A 19,356-nucleotide genomic window follows, 5' to 3' on the forward strand; every position below is an offset into this window, starting at 1 on the left:
TTCAAATATGTACACAGTATTTCAACCATTTCTGATACACTTGTTTTATTCATTTATTTATTTATTTATTTATTCACTTATTTTTGCCCAGTTCAACATCAAAACAGAGACAGGGACTGTACATTTGGCCTGGTGAGTAATATGAGCACACACCTTAAACAGGATTAAAGAGGTTTCAGGAGTAATACATTGTCTTTTTAAACTGTATTTTGCTTGTGACCTAGTAACACTGTTGCGATGGCATGTACACCTATACAGACTCAGGAGTTCTCCTCACGCTACTCAGAATGGTGCTGGACAATGTGGCCATGTACTGTAGATGGGGAACATGTCACAATCAAAGGGAGGAGGTGAGTATGAACTCATTTTGATGCTGCAAGATAATGACAGATCATTCTCATTTCCCACGGGGAGGTGGAATCTAGTTATCCTATGGATTGCCCAGCCAGTGGAAAAGTGTGAATGCTTGGGAAATTGAATCTCAGCCACTTGATCCTGCAGACGTGTACATGATATATGACGGCCGGCTTTAGATGCACAAGGTAAAAACCATGGAATGTGTTGCATGCTATAACTCTTTTCTGTTTTCCTTGGTGGGTCAAATCTTGGGCTCGTGTTATTTTGAAAGGGATTTTTCGATTGTTGAGAGCTGAGTGAATGTGACAGTTACATCAAAGATGAAAGACCTAGAGGTTTGCTTGACTCTTTGTGGGGGCTGCCTAGAGCGAGAGTGAGACAGTGACCATGGCTAAGCTATTTTTTTTTTTTTTTAAATCACTTGCTAGCATGCTAACTTGCTGCTAGCCTCTCTTCTCTTGCCTCCACCAGTCATCCAAATCTATCCCTCCTCAGATGATTCACTCCTAACATGCCCCCAGCCAAATGCACATTTCGACAAGTGAAAAAAAGAGTTAAACACAAAAGTGGTACGTTCTCTGAACAAACATACCAGGGAGAACATGCTAACAAGTGCATAGGGACATTACTCAGGCCTTGTGATGTAACAAAGAGAAATTGAGAGGAAACAGTTGAGAGGATGGGAATTGTTTCTCTTGTGTAAGCCTTGCTGGAAAAGTCCATTAAGGAAAATGGTTTTGCTCTGCGAGCGTAATGTATTGGTTTACCATTTCAGTTTGAGCCTGGACGTGCTTGTCCCTCTCCACCACAAGCCCCATTAACCTGATGTGCAGGGTAGGGCTGTGGGCTAGGTTCTACAGGAGGAGAATGCCTGAAAGCTTTCACGTGTCCATGAGATCTTGTGCTGCAGACTAATTTTTCTATATTGTTACGACCACAAAAGATACAGTTTTTCCAACACTGTATTTTAAAAAACGTAAGCTTTGGACAACCAGCTAGACAAGAATCAGACAACAAAAAATTGTCACAATACACTGGAAAACCATTTCATATCAAGAGACTCTTGTTTTCAGGGTTTATTTTTCCAGCAGCATAATGGAATTGCAAAGGTGCAGCCTTGCGTGCCCCTACAGAGAAGTCTTGGAGCAGAGCCAGGTTGATTGATGGGCCTCATTGATACTGGGAGGCTTTGGGATCATGTGATATTTGGCTTTTGGATGTTGAATCCAAACTGATAACCATCATCAGGGTGTTGTAGCAGGGATGAGGGCAGTTTTGGGAGACCAAGACTCAAATTGTACTGTATTGTATTCTACATAAACATTGGTTTACTCTGTGACTCCCTGGAGGGACAGCGTTAGCTGGTGCAGATGGTGAAGATACATTCATGAAGAACAGTGAGGATACAGATGTCTCTCTTGGCTCCTTTTTACACTAAACTTCTCAAACAGGAAAATAGTTTTTTTTTTTTTTTAAACCTCATATTCTGACCCAATCTACTCCAACATCCGAACTCCTGTGGCTTAGAACTCATATATAAACCCCCAGCCCCATATCCTGCTATTATCGCCTCCAATAATACATGAGACACACTGAGCCTCATTTCCAAGGAGCATTAATGAAATCTACATCTCTGTCTGAGACGGTATGAAATAATAATGGGTGCGAAATTATTACTCTTCACAGGGCCCGAAGATTTAATACATTTTTAATCAAGGTGATCTTGGCTGGGTGTATTACCACTGTGATTTTAAATGCTCTCTTAATAAGAGTTTCTCATGCTGGGAGGGCAGCAGAGGTGCTTGAGAATACTCTGCTTTATATTCCAATCTCTGTGTGAGAAATGGCAATGGAGGAGAGATAAGATATTGAAAATCTAGGTTATATCTAACCAGGTTAGGAAAAAAACAACCTACCTAGCTTTCTTGCCTGGTTGTTTATGATATCCATTTTGTGTTGGGGGTGTTTTCTAACAGTCTAGTAGTGAAAGCCATTCTTTACTATAGTTGAAGCCAGATTTTCGATTAACGGACCAAACCGAAAAACAGATTTCCCCCGTTCCCCCGTACACCTAATAACAAACTGGATGCTGATTGGATGGTGTCTGCTCTACAGGTCACAATTGTAGCGTGTTACATAGTTACATAAATCAGCAGGGATTGGGGTGGAGGGGGTGAGGGGGCAAGGGTGGGGTAGGGGTGGAGGGGGGGGGGGGGGGGGGGGGTTAGGGTAGGGGGAAGGGTGTGGTTCCAATCTAAGCCAATTTGACAATGAGCTCAGACTGTGAGTGGCCCCCAGCCCGCCTAGGGGAGGCCCATCTGACAGAGATTAGCCATTGGGTTTAATGACCTTAATGATCAAAGCCACGACCACCTGTGCTGTGGAAGTACAAGCTAAAAAGGCAACTGTACCCAACAGAGGGATACATCCAACCGTAATGACTAGCGAGGACTGGATCTGAATACATGGCTATAGTGGTGTAGCGTAATGTCGGCAGGGAGAGTAAAGATACAGGAATACGTCAATACGCTCAGATATAAATGTGTGTGTTTCTTAAATAAATGTGCAAAATAGAAACTGGTACAGGCTTCTATCACAGCACCCTGAGAAGAAAAAAAAAGAAACAAGAACAAAAAAATAAATCTAAACTAAACAGTAATATATTCCAGTATGATGGAAAGGCATAGCATTCCGTCAATCAAAGGTCTCTCAGGATCAATCCAGCCTGATGCTAAACAGTCAGAAAAAGAGAGCACTATTGGTAGGCTGAACATGGTGGTATTATTTACTGAGCTGACTGATGTCTGCTTGAAAGTGTTTTTGGTCTAATTTAACTGTCCTCCTTGCTACCACTGCCTTTAAATGGGATGTTGTTCTTAACGAATCTTATCGTAATGCATATGTCAGTGTTTAGAGACTTCAAACAAGAGGTAATGTGTTTCTCATTTCTCTCTTTCCTTTTATTTCCTTCATTCCTGGCAGCATTGTGGAGTAGGTTATCATTTGGCACTTCATTAAAAGGAGCGATAGTCTGTCATTTAGGAGCAGACCACCCCTGCCAGTTAACAGTCGTGTAGAGAGCAGCTGCTCAGGGCAGCAGAGTGGCGAGGAGGCTGGGAATGGGATTGGGAATGGTTTGGGGAATGGGATTGGGATTTGGGAATGGGATTTAGATTGGGAATGGGATTTGGGATGAGAGGATTCTATTCGACATTGTGGTTGTAACCTTGAGCACATTGGCTAACCCCAAGGTGTTAACGGGATGTGTAAAACGTAAAATATCTTTGGATTAAAGTATCCTCCAGATTAAAGAATTATTGTGATGCTGAAAGCAGATTGGTATTGACTATGTGTGCTGTTTCATTAAAATAGAACCCTCACCTCTATCTGATTTTAGTTTACTTGTAGTTACACAGTACAAAGCACCAATTACAATGGTAATTTAGTTAGAATGACCATGGAATAAAAGTTAATGATCTTATCCTTTCTCCACTTTCTGAGAGGAGAACCGCAGATTGACTTTTGCAGCAGACGGGTGAGAATGTCGTGGGAGAAGTCGCTAACTTGGCTTCAATGGGTCGGCCATTTGTAATAAATTGAAAACTTTTGGGTAAATGCAGTCAACTTTTGAAACTCTGCCACTGCCCTTCCTCACCATCACCACCCTTTCACTAGTAAAGCCAGAAGTAGCTACACGGCAATGGAATCAATGGCTGTGGTCACCTTGGGTCTGACAGAATGGGAATACCACACCATGGAGAAGAGGTGACTGACGCTTTAAGACTAAGACTGTTTGGACCGTGCTCCCCTGTCGACCACACATCATGCAAAGTGTGTGACATTGCGGGAGACGGCTATGACAGGGCTCTAGAAAGCAAATGATAGAAAAACACTTGGGAGGAGACAGAGATAGAGAGATAGAGAGCGGGGGAGTGAGAGAGAGAGAGAGAGACAGAGAAATAGAATCTGGTAGCTCGGGCTCAATACCCCCCACCCCCCATTCCCTGCCCCCAATTCTTCTTAGAGCTGAGGGTGAGCGGCTTGTCCTGATTTTTTGTGGACAGAAGAAGAGTTGCTTGAAGAACCAGCAGGTGCTATGGACATCACTCTTCAGGCTGGGCAAGCGTAGGCCCTTCGTTGCAAGGACCCCCAAGGCAAAGGAAGAGCATAGAAATCAGAACCTGGGGGAGGGCGCTCGAAGCAGTGCCTGCAAAATAAAAACAGAAAAGTGCCATAAGACCACTGCTTTTTCCACAGGCATTACAGTTATATATATATATATATATATATATATATATATATATATATATATATATATATATATAAGATGTGAATATAATAATGTGAATATGTGAATATAATAATGACTGTTTGAAAAACAGAAAAAATGTATGTTAGATAAGTTGCTCTTTTATTAATGTTATTAATGTAGAAACAACTTGTACAGTAACACAAACTGCTCAAATCCATGACCATGCAATTACAAAGCAATTACAAATGTACTATGTAACAACATGTTAATAGAGTAAATACAGAGTTACTACACAGGTATTGCCGCAAGATGATGTAGTCAACAAGTGTGACCCATAGAATTGTTATCAAACACAAACATGTAACCAGCAGATTCACAAATCTCTTCAGAAACAATTACGTATCTCACTGTGGAACAGACCTTTTACAACTGACTACTGTACTGCTCAGGGCATTGACTCAGTTCCTGTCAATGGGACAATGTTTTATCTTTCCTTGCCTTTTCTGTATCTTCTCTGTTTACATGATAATTCAGAAAGATTATAGATGTCGAGTGCTCTCAACAAGCTTTGTCGCACGACAACAGGGTCCATTGACTGATAAGAGTCTGCTCTTGTTGCTAGATTACATATTTCTGTGGTTGTGTAATGTGCAGTGTTCTGATGCGTATATGCCTGTCCTCCCTGTTATTGTTGTTGTGTGTCTCTGTATATTGTTTATTTTCTCTATCGTATGACCTCAGCGGTATAGCCCATTCAGGTATAGTTAGGTCTTCTAACCATATCTCTATAGACTATCTCTATACCGGTACATTGGTTTGATAGAGAACTTTAGAGAGCTTTAGTACAGGATAGACAGCTGTAGTAAGACAGTAGTACCAGTAGTGCTTAACGGCAAATAAATAATGCTCCATATAAGAGTCATGAATGAACACGACTACCGTCAGTTTAGTTTAGGGGTATGAAAATATTATTTTTAAAGCATACATGAATAGGTTATAAATGCAGAAGATATATATAAATATACTGTAGCTATATATACAGCTATATATACTGTATATATATATATATATATGTATATGAGAATATATATATATATATATATGAGAATAGAACTTCATATACAGTATGTGTTATGAATGAGCAAGATTACCACCTACAAACATTGTCATGGGAGCGTGATTATTATTTTTTTATACCTACATCTGTGACATTTTAGTTATTAAATCACGGCTTCGATTGGCTCTTAGCTAATCGCAATGCTTGTTTTCATCTACCCTTTTTATAATCATTCATAGAGCATACGTGAATGCGTCATAGTCTTAAGGGGTGCACAGGACTAGCCTGAAGTAATGACAAAGCAATATCTGGGCTGATTGAAATAATACATGAACAGGGGTTAGGGTTAGGGTTAGGGTGTTCCTATACATGTCATCCATGAACAAACACCTCTTAGAATGACACCTTGACAGGACATGTTTCTCCCTCCATGACTGTATTCAAGGCAAACAACATGCTGCACCATGTCACAGATGAGTAGGGATTTTAACATTGTGTAAAGAAGGTTTATTTAACCAATGGGATTCGATCTTAAGGCCTCCTATGCTATTACCAATGCCAGATATACTGTATGCTGAGAATGAAGGAGCTTTTTCATCCTGTCATGCTTTTTCTTATGTCATTAATGTCAACAGCTGACATAAAGCATTCAATGTCAATGTAGGCTACATGAAATACGTATCAGACCACTTATAAATGCATTATGAAGAGGTTATGAATTTGACATCAAGCTTGTCATTATGTCAGTACCCTTCAAATAAAGGCTGATCTCACACTAAGAGAGCCAAGGTTCTGTTGGAACTGCCTGTGGCTTTGTCTTGGTAATATCCTGTTGTCCCTAAAATATCCATGTTTCTGATCCAATAGCTCTGAAAGATCATGATGAATCTGCAGCAGCTCTCTAGGGGATGACCTGAGTTACTGTCTTTTAACTTTCTGCCTTCTGATATTTCCCTCACATCTGGATTGTGTAACGCAGCAGAAGTCGGCGTTTTCTCACATTTGCCTTAGGTGCCAGAACATAATGGATGACTTGCCTTTGACATTGAAATGGCGTAAGGTATTTGGGGGAGGAGGTGGCTGGTGGATAATGTCAAATGTAGCACCTTCCCATATCCCTACTCATACAGTACACTAATTAGTGCGAGACCAATTATGACTTATCCAAGCGTGTCTAGCACAAATAAATCTCTCTTTTCTTTAATTCAATGTCTGCTGTCTGAACTCAAAGCTTAGATCTATCCTCTTGGGTGGAACAATGTGCTGCTGCAGCTGTTTCTGAAGACATGCTTCCCATCAGAAGAGGCAGAGAAAGAAAGGAGGAGACATGAACAAAGACAAAGCCTTTCAAGTCGATGTGGTTCTCAGTGGCGTGGACCGTTATCAGGGCTTGTGAAGAGTTAATTCCCCAGTCAGACAACTGCGCTCTACTGGGGTAAGATGGATGAATTTATGGAAGGCTAAGGTTCTCTCACATACTGGAGATAAGACATGCTCTTCCAAGATCCAAATAGAACCTTTGGTCAAATGTAGATTTTTTGTTAAAAGCCTCTACAGATAAAAAGAGTATAATGGATGAAATTAGGTTCATCATTCAAAAGGGATTTTTGGCATCAGCTCAATGTACTATGGTGGGACAACAGACAATCCCATCATGCTTTAGGGTCTTCCAACTGTCTCAACATTCCAAACAGAGCACCCTAATGTCGTGATTGGCATGCTGGTCAGGTTGAGCAAACTGGCATGCCTTACTAGGAGTGTGGGATTTAGAGAAAAAAAAAAGTCCTTGAATGAGGTGAACTATGAACTTAGCGAGGCAAGAGAAAAGCGCTGGAGAGGGAACCGAATAAAAGGAGAAATCTTCGTCTTGTTGTGATTGAAGTGGTGTCTGTGGAGACAGCATTGTGAGTCACTGAGCCGTTCCCTTTTATAGAGCTTCGCAACTTCCTGAAGCTTCCCTCATTATGTGGCCCGCATTCTGGCGCTGAAAACAAGCATTGACCGCTCGACTCGCCGAAAGAATGCTCACATTTTATTGGGCCGGGCTGAGCATTGAACCTTTGAGATCCTGTGTTGTCCCTTGAGCTCAGAATACCCTATAGCTAGGGCCTTGTTCTTTGTTTTCACCTTTGTGCCGTTGCCTCTGAAGTTCTCTTTGGTGAGGAGGGGCTCGAATCAAAAGAGTTCTCACTCCATCAGAAATTGCACCAAAAACCCCATAACAATTCATAATTCGCTATAGATTGTAAAACCTATGGGGAAGTGAAGCTTATCACCTCCTATGTCTTTCATCCCCTTCCCTTTAAAACTGATTAACCATGCCTTAAGGGACTGACATGTCTGTCTCTCCCCAAACGGCCCTCTCTGGTACAGGGTTAATTTATGGTGGGTCTTTGCAGGCTGGTGTTGTGTGGTTGGCACCTCCTGCAGGGGTATTGTGCCCAGTCGAGTTCCCCTGTCTTTCACAGGGTCTGGGAGAGACATGTGAATGGTTCCTCTACTTCTCACTCCAAGGACATGCCTGAGCTGATGTCCTCCATTGAAAACCATCACGGCACGGCTCATGTTATCAAGGATTGTCAAACTGACGTTGGCAAACTGACGCTATGGGCTAGCAGATTTGTAGACTGAGCAAGGGTAGTGTGACTATCTGCTCAGAAGCTTGCTGGGCTGTTGCGCGTTGTTTCACGTGTTCCTTAAAAATGCTTTGAGTTTATTGAATGACATAGGGTCAGTTCTTTTAATAGCGTTTATAACGTAAACTCCAGAATAAAGTGAGAGAACAATATTTCCCCTGATTTATGGATGAAAGGAGTTTCACACAAAGCCTTGTTTTTCTTGAAGGAAAGTCAAATATTCTTTCATGTGAAAGATACAGTACGGTGCTACTGCTACGAAACTCAACCTCACTTAGTATTATCATAGCAAATGGTTTTAATTGACTTTATCAGATTGAAGAAAAACGTTTATTCCAGAAGAGTTGACTCATGCAGGTAGCATTTCTAAGTTTAATTATCTTTCCTCAAAAGGCTACATATTGAGTTTCACTACATAAACAAAACCTCTGGAGAGAGTGAGAAACCAGTAGGCTAAAGTCCAGTAAAGTAGTAAGGATCTGTTGTTGTTGTTGTTCTGTACTGACAATAACAACCCTGTGTTGTGGTTGAGTTGAGTGTGAACCTGTGATGGTCATTTACAAATCTCCTTGTTTTCCTATTACAGTCTTTTCAACATGCTGAGTGATGCTGCCAAGAAAAGGTCTTGATTACTTGGAACAGTCTTTATTACTGGGATTACAGGGATTAAAGGGATACAATACACTTTCATCTGTAGCGAACTTTGGCATCATGAGGTAGAGTGAGGTCACCCAACAACATATCCACAACCACAATTCTAAAATAAATGTTTCCACAATTCATCAATTCATAATTTTTTTTAGTTAGGGACTAACTAGATAGTAGATAGTAATAGTTTAGATAGTAACTACACTAACTGTATAGCTGAGATGGAGCAGAAGTTTGCGTTTCCATTACAACTATAATGGCAACCACATAGTACAGTATATGGGCGATACAATACATCCAAACAGGTCTCACCTTGCTCTAGAACGGCATGGGCCCCTTGTGGGAGAGACGGGGTCGTGGGCGTCTCCTCTTCCAGCCAGCCGGTCTGTGGGTCTGGCCGCCCCGGACAGGGTTCTGCTGGACCAGCTTCCTCACACTGCCCGCCTCCTCTGTGCCATGCTCTGTGGAGGCCATGGGACCTGGGGGAACAAAGAGGATTCTTAGTGATTCTTTTTTAAGTTATTTTTTCTGAGTGGGGCAGTCCCACTCATATTTTTCATTTTTATTGATAGATACAGTGAAGATTTAGACAGGAAGGATGGGTGAGAGAGAGAGGAGGGATGACATGCAGGAATCGAACCGGGGACCCTGCGGTTACATGGTCAGCGCTTAACCCGCTACGCCACCTAAGCGCCCCATTCTTAGTGATTCTTAAGTGGCTACTTCCTATGGTCAGCTAGTCGGGTATGACTTTGCATTGATCCAGAACTGTGGGTCTCTTGAATTGGTATGTTCAGCCCAAATAAGGATCAGAGCAGTATAGTGGATGAGGCAATCGAAGATCGAGTATGTATTGATAGGGTTTGTGTGTGTGTGGGCCTCCTTTAGCCCACCCAGCAGCATAGTTCATCAAGTCAATGTGGGGGGAACCAGAGCACCGCAGATGTATAGCTCTACCTCTGGGAGAAACCCTATCCCTAGTGTCTCATGTCCCCTGTCACTGGCTTCAAGATAACAGATGTCTCACAGCACACACTTGGGTTGTTGAAGGTGGAATCCCACAGCAGCACCCCACGTTTGACTCAAGATTAGAGATGGGCTGAATAGTAGCATGCCTTCTACGTGATGTGTATGAGTGTGCCATGTGTGTGTGTGTGCCAGAGAGCAATCCCAGATGTTTCTAGTCATCTCTCAATAAGTGTGGCTTGAGCCTTTAAGCCCCTCTCGTCCAAATGGTTTGATCCACTTCAATGTCTAAGTAACCTCTCAACCTTTTCGCAAACTCAAATGCGTCCTCAAGGGAGTGTAGACTTTCAGGGGGTTTTGTGATATGATATTTGATATTTAATGTGGGTTACCCCTCACACCACAGATTCATTGCTATAATCCCATGAAATTTAGTTGGTTTAGTTGGGTTTTTTATGTGGGTGTCAAAAAGATTGAATGTCTCAGTGGAAAGTTCTGACTAAGAGCAGGATGAAATTAGTTCAGCAATATCATTGTAACTCTTGTGAGCAATTCATTTTCAAAATTGATAACCAATTGACAACCAAATTAATTGAACAAGGTGACAACCTCATAAAACCTGTTTAGTTATTCATCAATCACCACTCTATTGCAGTCCTAAGGAGTATTTTGGGCCATTGAGTTTTCTACCTTATTGCCTGCCATCTTGTCAGGATCTTTGCACACATTTCTGTTATGACATCATGTGATAAACCAAAGATTCCTCCACATTTTTAAACAGGGCATCCTTCACCGAGAGACAAATAAATACCTATCCCAAAAAGTAAACAAGAATTCCCATTAGGCTTTTCCTGTCAAAAACCTCAGTGACATCACTCACATGGGGTCATGACATTCCAGGCTCCTCCCCCAGGAGAGAGTGGCACCATTTATAGAATTCTTCGGGGAACAACCTTCCTTTGGTTTTATGTCTTCTCGTAGAGTCCACCTCCTTAAGAGAACTCTTCCTCAACCTCCCGTGGAGGTGGGAAAAGGGAGAAGGGATACTTAAGGGTGCAGTAGAGCAGCTGTCAAAGCCATGATGATGCCAGGCTCCAGTAATTCCCTTAATTGACTGGGTTTATGGGAAGTGTCTGGAGAGATTCCCGCCTCCTCCGTCTCCCAAGCCTATAGTTCCATCAGTCAGTGTATGGAAACAGAGGAGAAGACATTGAGGCTAATGCATGAAGCCAGTACGCTGTCAATGGTTGGTCGATGCTCTGACAAGGGGCTTTTGGACCTGACTTTAGCCCCCCTCTCCACTGCATTCCACCAGTCGAGGCTGGCGGAGGTAGAAATCAGAGGACGGGCTCTTTGTAAATGCATGGAATGGAATGAGGAATTGTAACAAACACAAGTATTTCATACCATTCCGTCCTCCGATTTCTACCTCTACCAGCCTCCACTGCATTCCACATGCCGACCCTTCTCCAGCTAACAAGGTAAAGTCATTTGAATGGAAGAGAGCTCCTGTACTGTATCTGAGCAGAATGCACAATGCACAAGACACATGCCATACCGGTGATGGTGAAAGCAAACCTCCCGTCACACAAACCATGTAGTATATTGTTGAACCCCACCCTACACTGAAGTTTCCCCATTGAAATAGCGGGAAACGAGAGAGAGAGAGTGAAAGTGTGGAGGTTTACACAATGCTGAATCGCCTTGATTGTGTGCCAGACAGCAAGTCTTAATTATCAAATGTTTTCAGTGGATATCCCTCTCTAATACTAGACATCTCATGTTCCTTTTCCTTCCTAATCTCCTTCCGGGTGCATATTACATATTTTCAGCCGAACAGTGGGCTAATTCATTTGCACCAGGGAAAGGCTCTGTTGCATATTTCAGCATCTAATACCCATCTTTTCCCCAAGGCGTTCTAATCTAAGCATTATCCTCTTGTTATTGTGCCAGATACAGAATGAATGAGGGAAGTTTACACATTCTATCTTTGTTCAGCTCAATTCTTTCTAATCTGGGGTGGTTTAACATGCAAGAAATCTCCATATGTGAGCTCCTTTAGGGGTCTGAAAAGAGCCCCTCCCCGCCCCATTGGGGGCCCATCTAGGACGGCCCACCAGAACACTCTCTCCAACACCACAGAGACAGAGGACATGATGGGGCCTGACTGCTGGACATGCCAAAACAGTACAACCATCAAACAGACAAATCAACCTCGCACCGTGCCTGATGTGTGAGGGACGGACTGTTCTAACAAGGACACACACACACGCACGGACGCACGCACGCACACATACACACACACACACACACACACACACACACACACACACACACACACACATCTACACACACACCTACACACACACACACACCTTCATGAGGCAAGCCAAGCCAAGCGAAGGTGTAATTACACCTGGGCCGGCAGAGCTGAACACAACTCATCACCCCCCCCCGTCTCTGGGAGTCTCAGCCTGTCATAACCCTGGTCCGTAATGAGACAATTTAGATGTTTCCTGTCGTTGCAGGCTGTCAGGCACCGCTCCACACTGGGCTTTGAGAGGAGCACATCTCCTGACGAATCTCAGACTGCCCGTCTGGCCACAGGAAAGAAAAGTGTAATGAAAACTGCTAAAAATACCTCAAACAGGCCCAGTGATAAGACTGACAGTTGTGGATTAACTCTTACTGCCGGGAGGGAACTGCATCACGCTGTGTGCCAGACATGATATAGCAACTTCCTATCCAGAGCTGCATATCTATATCCATAGTAGTATATCCATATCTTCATAGAGGGAATAAAGACAGACAGCAGCCGTTGTGATTGGATAAGACCCTATAATTGAGCCCATCTCAGGGTTATCATTGGATAAAGCACATTTTCATCTGTGTAAACTCGAATTGCTATACTATCTTATTGCTGTGAAATTGGATCCGGTGCATGTAGCATCCCATTTGATCTTTTGCCCCCTGTGGGATTCCCATATACATGATAAGCTAGCAAGGAAGCAATAAAGCAGGATAAGATATTTTTCACGATAGCAGCCATCTTATCTCAACATCTGACCTGGAAGCCCCCCGCTCTGCCCTCATCCTACCAAACCCTCCCACAAACCCATGTTTGTTCTCCCTGCTAGTAATTCCCTAATTAAACTTTAATAAAGAGGGAATTTCTGGAATGCCAGGATATGGTAGTTAGGGAAGGAAGAGAGAGAGAGATGGAGAGAGGGAGAGAGAGATGGAGAGAGGGAGAGAGATGGAGAGAGGGAGAGAGAGAGTGGGGGGGAGAGAGAGAGAGAGAGAGAGAGAGAGAGAGAGAGAGAGAGAGAGAGAGAGAGAGAGAGAGAGAGAGAGAGAGAGAGAGAAACGAGAGTAGTCGGCTGTGTCAGATACTGGCCAGTCTCCAGACTAATGATAAATAGCCAGTCGGCTGCTATCTAATTCCCAGCTCTCGCTCCAGCGCCCACCTCAGGTGCCATCCATTATGTTGACTTTTTCACAGACCCGGCTCTCTCTCATACCGGGCCGGGCAGACACAGCGGTTCTGACAGCCTGTTCCTGTCAATCGACCCCCCCAACCCTACGGCCCGTCACCCAGCCGGGAAGAGTTGTATGTCTCCGAGGCGCTTGTCTGTCAAGAGAGCTAGGTGAAATGGATGCCCGCTGGTCTAATGCCAGGTTCATCGATTCACCCCCCCCCCCGCCCAAACCTCCGACTGGTATGAGAAAAACTTTCTATCACAGTGCTGCCGGGGACATGGTGCATCAATGGGGGAAGCACAGAGAGCATGGCGAATGAGAAAGCGCTGTTTCTATGGTATGACACCAAAAGGCTGTTTCTAATATGACACCACAAGGCTGGTCTGTGTACAGGATGACAGGAGGGTCCGCAGAACAAATCAATGCGGTTGTACCACAGAACCCGACTCTGAGATGGAATCTACTGCCAAGTCCACAAGGAAACTAGCAACAGGTGAGAAGCCTGAACAGGCTGCTTACCGAATGATATAGTGTCAACATGCCTCCTCAAGCGTGGCCGCTGAAATTGAATCCTTGCTGTGTTTAATTTTCGGTGTGTGACATCGAATTGATACACCGTCCCGCTGAATCTTATCTGTTTGTTTCCTGAAATAGTCTTGCTTATTGCGAGCTACACTGATTATGAATCAATTGTACACCGACTCATTGATCCACTTTCATGGTTCGCAGATTACATTCCCCCCTCTCCCTCTCTCATCCTCACATCCCTCCATCCTACCTTCCTCCCTCCTGCTGCTGCTGCTCCTCCACTCCCTACATCTTTCCCTCCGTCCCCTCTCCCTCTTTCTCCCTTCCCTACCGTGAAGCGGGGGGATGAGGCTGCGTGAGAGGGCCTTGATGTGTAAACAGGCATCTGCCACAGAGGGGAAGGCGAGACCACTGGCCTGGAACTAGGCACTGCAGTAACCGTAACCATGACGAGACGTCGCTTGGTGGAGAGCTGTCTCTCAGTGCCCGCAAACGTGATGTCCCATCTTCCAGAGGCATCATGAGCCTCATAATTGATCCTGGAGACGGCTTGTTTCACAGGTGATGGGACGCCATAATGAGCTCCATTTATTCAGCCAGAGATTAATTTTACAGAAGAATCTTTTGTCCTTTTCTATCCTGTACAATTTGTCCCTTTTGCAAAAATCCTCATAACAGTATGTCGCGTATAGAGATTCTATTTCATGCTTTCCAAGGGAATTGGTGATGTGTGTGTGTGTGTAATGTTCACATCATTTGTAGTATTATCTGTGTATATAAAAGATTGAAGGAGTTTGCTCAGGGCTTGTTATGGCTCATTAATATGTGTGCATGTGGCCGCATAATCCTTACGGGGTAATACTGCTCAATGTTAGTGTTTTTTTGTGAGAATGAGAACAAATACCCTAGTGTGTGTAGCCATGGTTATTAACATACACGTCAGAGGAGCAAGCCCAGTGTCTCCATCATGTGCTTCCTTCATTCAGTAAAAGGAGATAAGGAAGGAGCAGCATAGCAGCCAGTGATTCGTTAGTCCTCCCACAGACACGCTACAACCTACAGTAGACACCCAGACACACGCCATGCTCCCTCCAGGAGCACAAAAGAGGATCAAGGATGTTTAGGCAGAAATGAGACGTGATAATCATGCCAGCTACAAGCCAACACATTCTCCTAGCTTAGCCCAGTATAAGCCTCTGCTGCTGCTGAGGCTACAGTATGGCATTGGATTTGCTAGCCGTCTGCCTGCCTGCCTGCCTGCCTGCCTGCCTGCCTGCCTGCCTGTCTGTCTGTCTGTCTGTCTGTCTGCCTGTCTGCCTGTCTGCCTGTCTGCCTGCCTGCTTGCCTGTCTGCTTCATGTCCACTAGTACTGTAGATATGGAAATACAGTTGAGTAGGATGACAATCTTCCCCTGTTCAGCATCCATTCCATCCACAGCCTCCATTCTGAAAGATCGTGTCTGTTTGAAGCTGGAGTCAGCCAGTGCTCTGCTTATCGCATGCCTACCAGTAACTCAGGGCCTTGGCAGAAACTGGTACCAATCTCTAGCGGACTTTCAGACCATGTTACCATGGCAGCCACTGTGAAAGGCGCTCAGTCAGGAGCAAAAAGAATGACATTGTCAGTTGGAATGGATCAGGTTCCCCAGTTTACAAATTTCAGTGCACAAGCCCTGAATTTGTGATTAGCACACCGTCTGCTTTTCTTTTTAACCCTTTCCCTGGCCAAGAGTAGGCTTGGTCCTAATGTGTTTCTAGGCTGTTTGTTTTGGTTGTCACTAGTGTGTTTCACTAGCTGCTCAGCCCTGTTTGATATGCAGCATTGTGTTGCTGTGTTAAATACTGGGCTTGTGGGGGAAATAAAGGCAGGCTTTGTCCAGAGCGATTTCCACTGAGGAAACGAAAGTGCATGAAAAGTTCCTCCCCACTGTCCCCAGCAGCTCTTAACTTAACCCCTTTATAAGCCCGCAAAATAACCCCCCTACTTCAGTCAGTCAGGGGGGCTCAAGACAAATTAAAAAACAAATTGTGCAGCAGCAGCCCACCACTCACTCAGATTCTGCACATGTCCATTCTGAGCCTCCCGTTACCCCCTACCAAGTCTATGAAGTCCCAGTGAGTGAACTACACATGCTCCCTAAATTAGCGGGTGTGTTTAATGATGAGGTGTTAGACGGGCCTGTTCCGGAATGATCAGAGCGCTCCGTGTTCAAAGGGCCAGCGGCTGTGGCAGCGGCGTATGGCCGGCTAATGATCCGACAGAGGAGAAGCCCCGCCCCCTCGCCCCCTACCCCTACAGATTGCCCTTAACCATCACTCATTTACCAGCCCCAACTGAAGGGATTGACTGGGGTGAATCTGTGGGGAGAGGTTACTCCAGGTTGGGCCTTTCTTAAACACAGGGAAATTAGAGAGCCGATCATGCAAAGCATCTTAAGTGAGATTTCCCCTGAATTGGCTTTCCAGGGAATAGAAGGGCAGCATGCTGTCTCAAAGAGGATTTAACCCTGTTGGGGGAGCTCCGTGGCGTCTCAGGGTCTTGGATATTCCAGTCAGCAGCAGTGAGCTAAAGCCCGGCTCCTCAGTAGGTAGGGTTGGTAGGTAATTGGTGGGGAGGTGAGAGCTGCCATACTGCATCACATAATCTCTAGAGACAGTATGGCAAGGGCAAAGGGATTCTCCAACCGCCCGTTTCCATGGGCACGCTAATCAGATGTGAAGATCTGGCCACTCCCTCTCTTGCTTGTCATCATTGCCGCCCCACTGTGAACCCACATGCCCACTCCCATGGGGGGTGTCTGCGTGTGTGTGTGTGTGTGTGTGTGCGTGTGTGTGTGTGTGTGTGTGTGTGTGACGCCACTGCGCAGGGTTCACTGCAGATCTTAACCCCTCTAGGGTCCACAACTCTTGCATAACAAGGGGCTTACAGGAAAAATAGCATCAACATTGCATCAGGCTAGGGTGGTTCTCAGGCCAGAGGGAGTTGTGACTCGCAGTCATCTGATTTCCTGTTCATTCATCTCAAGCACATTTTTAGTAAACAGCTAGGCTAACCGCACAATCTTTGCGGGTTAGCATGTTGGCAGTTCTCCACAGAAATGGCAGGAATCATCTCACTTGCCTTCATGCCAGCATTACTGTGACGAGAGGTAATATGTTTATTTTAGATAGTGATCTGATCTGTCATCAATGGACAATGAAGTCATGATTTATAAAACCTGCTACAATACAATAAAACCAGAGGCAAACTAATCATTCCTGTAAAGCTTATCTATAAAGTTCACAAACCATTTTATTGACACAAACAGGACTGGACGTAAAGTAACCCAACCCATGTGTAGGGAAGGAAGTGTCCATACGATTTTCTACAGTTCCCTGGGTAAACTGTTTGCATGATCTAGATGTTTTGAATTCCATGTATTGTTTGTTTTTTAAATCTTGGGCCACTTTCACAAACATCTGTCGGTGGTCAGAGGCCATAGCAGAGGGAGGGGGCCTCTGCTCATAAAGAGACACTCTGTGGGAGGCCCGGCTCTGTGCCCAAAAATAGACACCAGGAAACATCCCTTTGAGAGAGATTTCCGCTAAAGTCTCTTGAAAACAGAATCCATCACTCGATTAACCCTCGTAGGGGGGGGCTCTCTTGCACGCGTGAAATAGTCTCAAGGTAAAAATATCATTGGTAATCAAAGAAACAGAAATGAGAACGTCCTCACGTCATGAATAATGTATCGTTTCATAAATGAATGATTCCTACGTGGAGTCACAGAAGGGACCCTGCTTGGGTATCGGAAGGAAAGGGATGTAATGGTTTCCATTTTCATGCATTTCATTTCAATCAGAAAAAAGGAAAGAAAGAAAGAGAGGTGCACCTTCGCTTCGTATTCTCTTTGAGAATAAAAAGGTGTAAGCAAGACACGGATATCCTGTGGCCTAGGGCCCTGAGTTGAGCCTGATCCCAGTGGGGGAACCGGTAAGTGTTCCCAAACTCTGCTAAGTCCCCAAAGCACAATCCATAGCCCCAGTGCCTGATCCCATCTCCTCCACAGCTTCACATGGAAACCTCCAGCCCTGCTTATACCAGAGGCTAACCAGAGACAGCTGTGTACCGCTTCAGACCAGGTAAATGGACGTTGGCCATGATGGCGCCAGTATAATAATAATATAAAAGCTTTGATATCACTGTAAGAGTGACAATGCCACCTTGATCACATTGTATTTTCATTCTGCGCTCCAAAGTGATGTCCAGCTGCTCCCCAGCATACATTTCAAGTGTTGAATTATGAATATTTGCCCGAACACTAGATGAAACGAAGCTATGTTGTTCTACAGTTACTATGGGACATGAAATCTGTGAACGCTTCTGTTCAAGAGTAATATTTTGCCATAATATTTTCACAAATTGAGCATGAAAGTAATTAAAGCACATTCATTCCATGACTCCATGTATTTATTCTGTGGTTTGGTGTGCCGTTAATAAAAATGTCCACACTGATCCTATCAGATTGGCGACCATAAATGTAACACTTAATGTTTGAAAAGGGAGTCATAAATCACTTTATTATTGGGCCCCTGTGGACATAGCGCAGCTTTAGAAAATATCTGTCTTTAATTAAGCTGTTGGGAGTGAGTGCAGAGCTCACTCGGCCTGGGGAAGCGTCTGGTGGTCAGAGGGGCTCTGGCTAGCATGGTGGCTAACTTGGCCCCCCCAGACCGTGTCTTCAGCCCCCCAGCTCCCCGAACCTCTAGCCCCTCACTCCCCCAGCCCCCCACTCCCCCAGCTCCCCAACCCGCTAACCCCCCTCTCCCCCAGTCCACCGACTCCCCAGCTCCCTACTCCCCCAGCCCCCCATTCCCCCAGCCCCCCTCTCCCCCAGATCCACACTCCCCCAGCTCCCCACTCCCCCAGCCCCCCAGCTCCCCAGCCCCCCACCCCTCAGGCTGCATCCTCCCTGCTCTCATGTAGGGGAGAGTCAATCTGGCCCAAGCCCAGCAACCTGGTGCCAGAGGGGCCACAGAATAGAGTCAAGCCTCCTCTCTTTTTACTAGCTCTTTTATTTCATACCCCCCCACTCATCCAGCTACAAAATCTGGGGAGAGGCAAGCGAGACCACCAGCTGTGAAGTTCTAGAGACTTCTGAATATTTCAGTGATTGTGTGCTCCCTCACCACTCCGCTGACTCGACCCTTGTGCTCTTAGATAGCCTCCCTGTCTGTCTTCCTTCTCTTTCTCTCTCTCTCTCTCTCTCTCTGTCTTTCGCTCCCCACACCCCACCCCTCCCTCCCCATCCGCCTCCGTCTGCATGGGCTCCCAACCGAAGGTCTAAGTAAGTCGATTTATTCATTCTAAGGGTTCTGAATTCCATTACACCGGCCCAGCAGTCACATATGTCAAAGCGTTCACCAGCTGAAGTCTCCCGGGAGCTTTTCGC

The 19,356-nt window shown here is 44.8% G+C and overlaps 1 protein-coding gene across 1 annotated transcript in view; it reads right to left on the minus strand.

Annotated features, from left to right (window-relative positions):
• Positions 1 to 705: 705 nt before the first annotated feature.
• Positions 706 to 19,356, minus strand: part of apln (apelin) — a 23,211-nt gene continuing 4,560 nt past the window's right edge. The window contains exons 2-3 of the mRNA XM_080526573.1: positions 9,263 to 9,429; positions 706 to 4,564 (exon numbers count right to left, since the gene is read on the minus strand). Coding sequence (XP_080382699.1) covers positions 9,269 to 9,429 — 161 coding nt within the window. The 3' untranslated portion in view covers positions 706 to 4,564; positions 9,263 to 9,268. The remainder of the gene's footprint in view (positions 4,565 to 9,262; positions 9,430 to 19,356) is intronic.

Source organism: Nansenia antarctica (genome assembly GCF_963989245.1).
Source record: "Nansenia antarctica genome assembly, chromosome: 3".
NCBI classification, from domain to species: Eukaryota; Metazoa; Chordata; class Actinopteri; order Argentiniformes; family Microstomatidae; genus Nansenia; species Nansenia antarctica.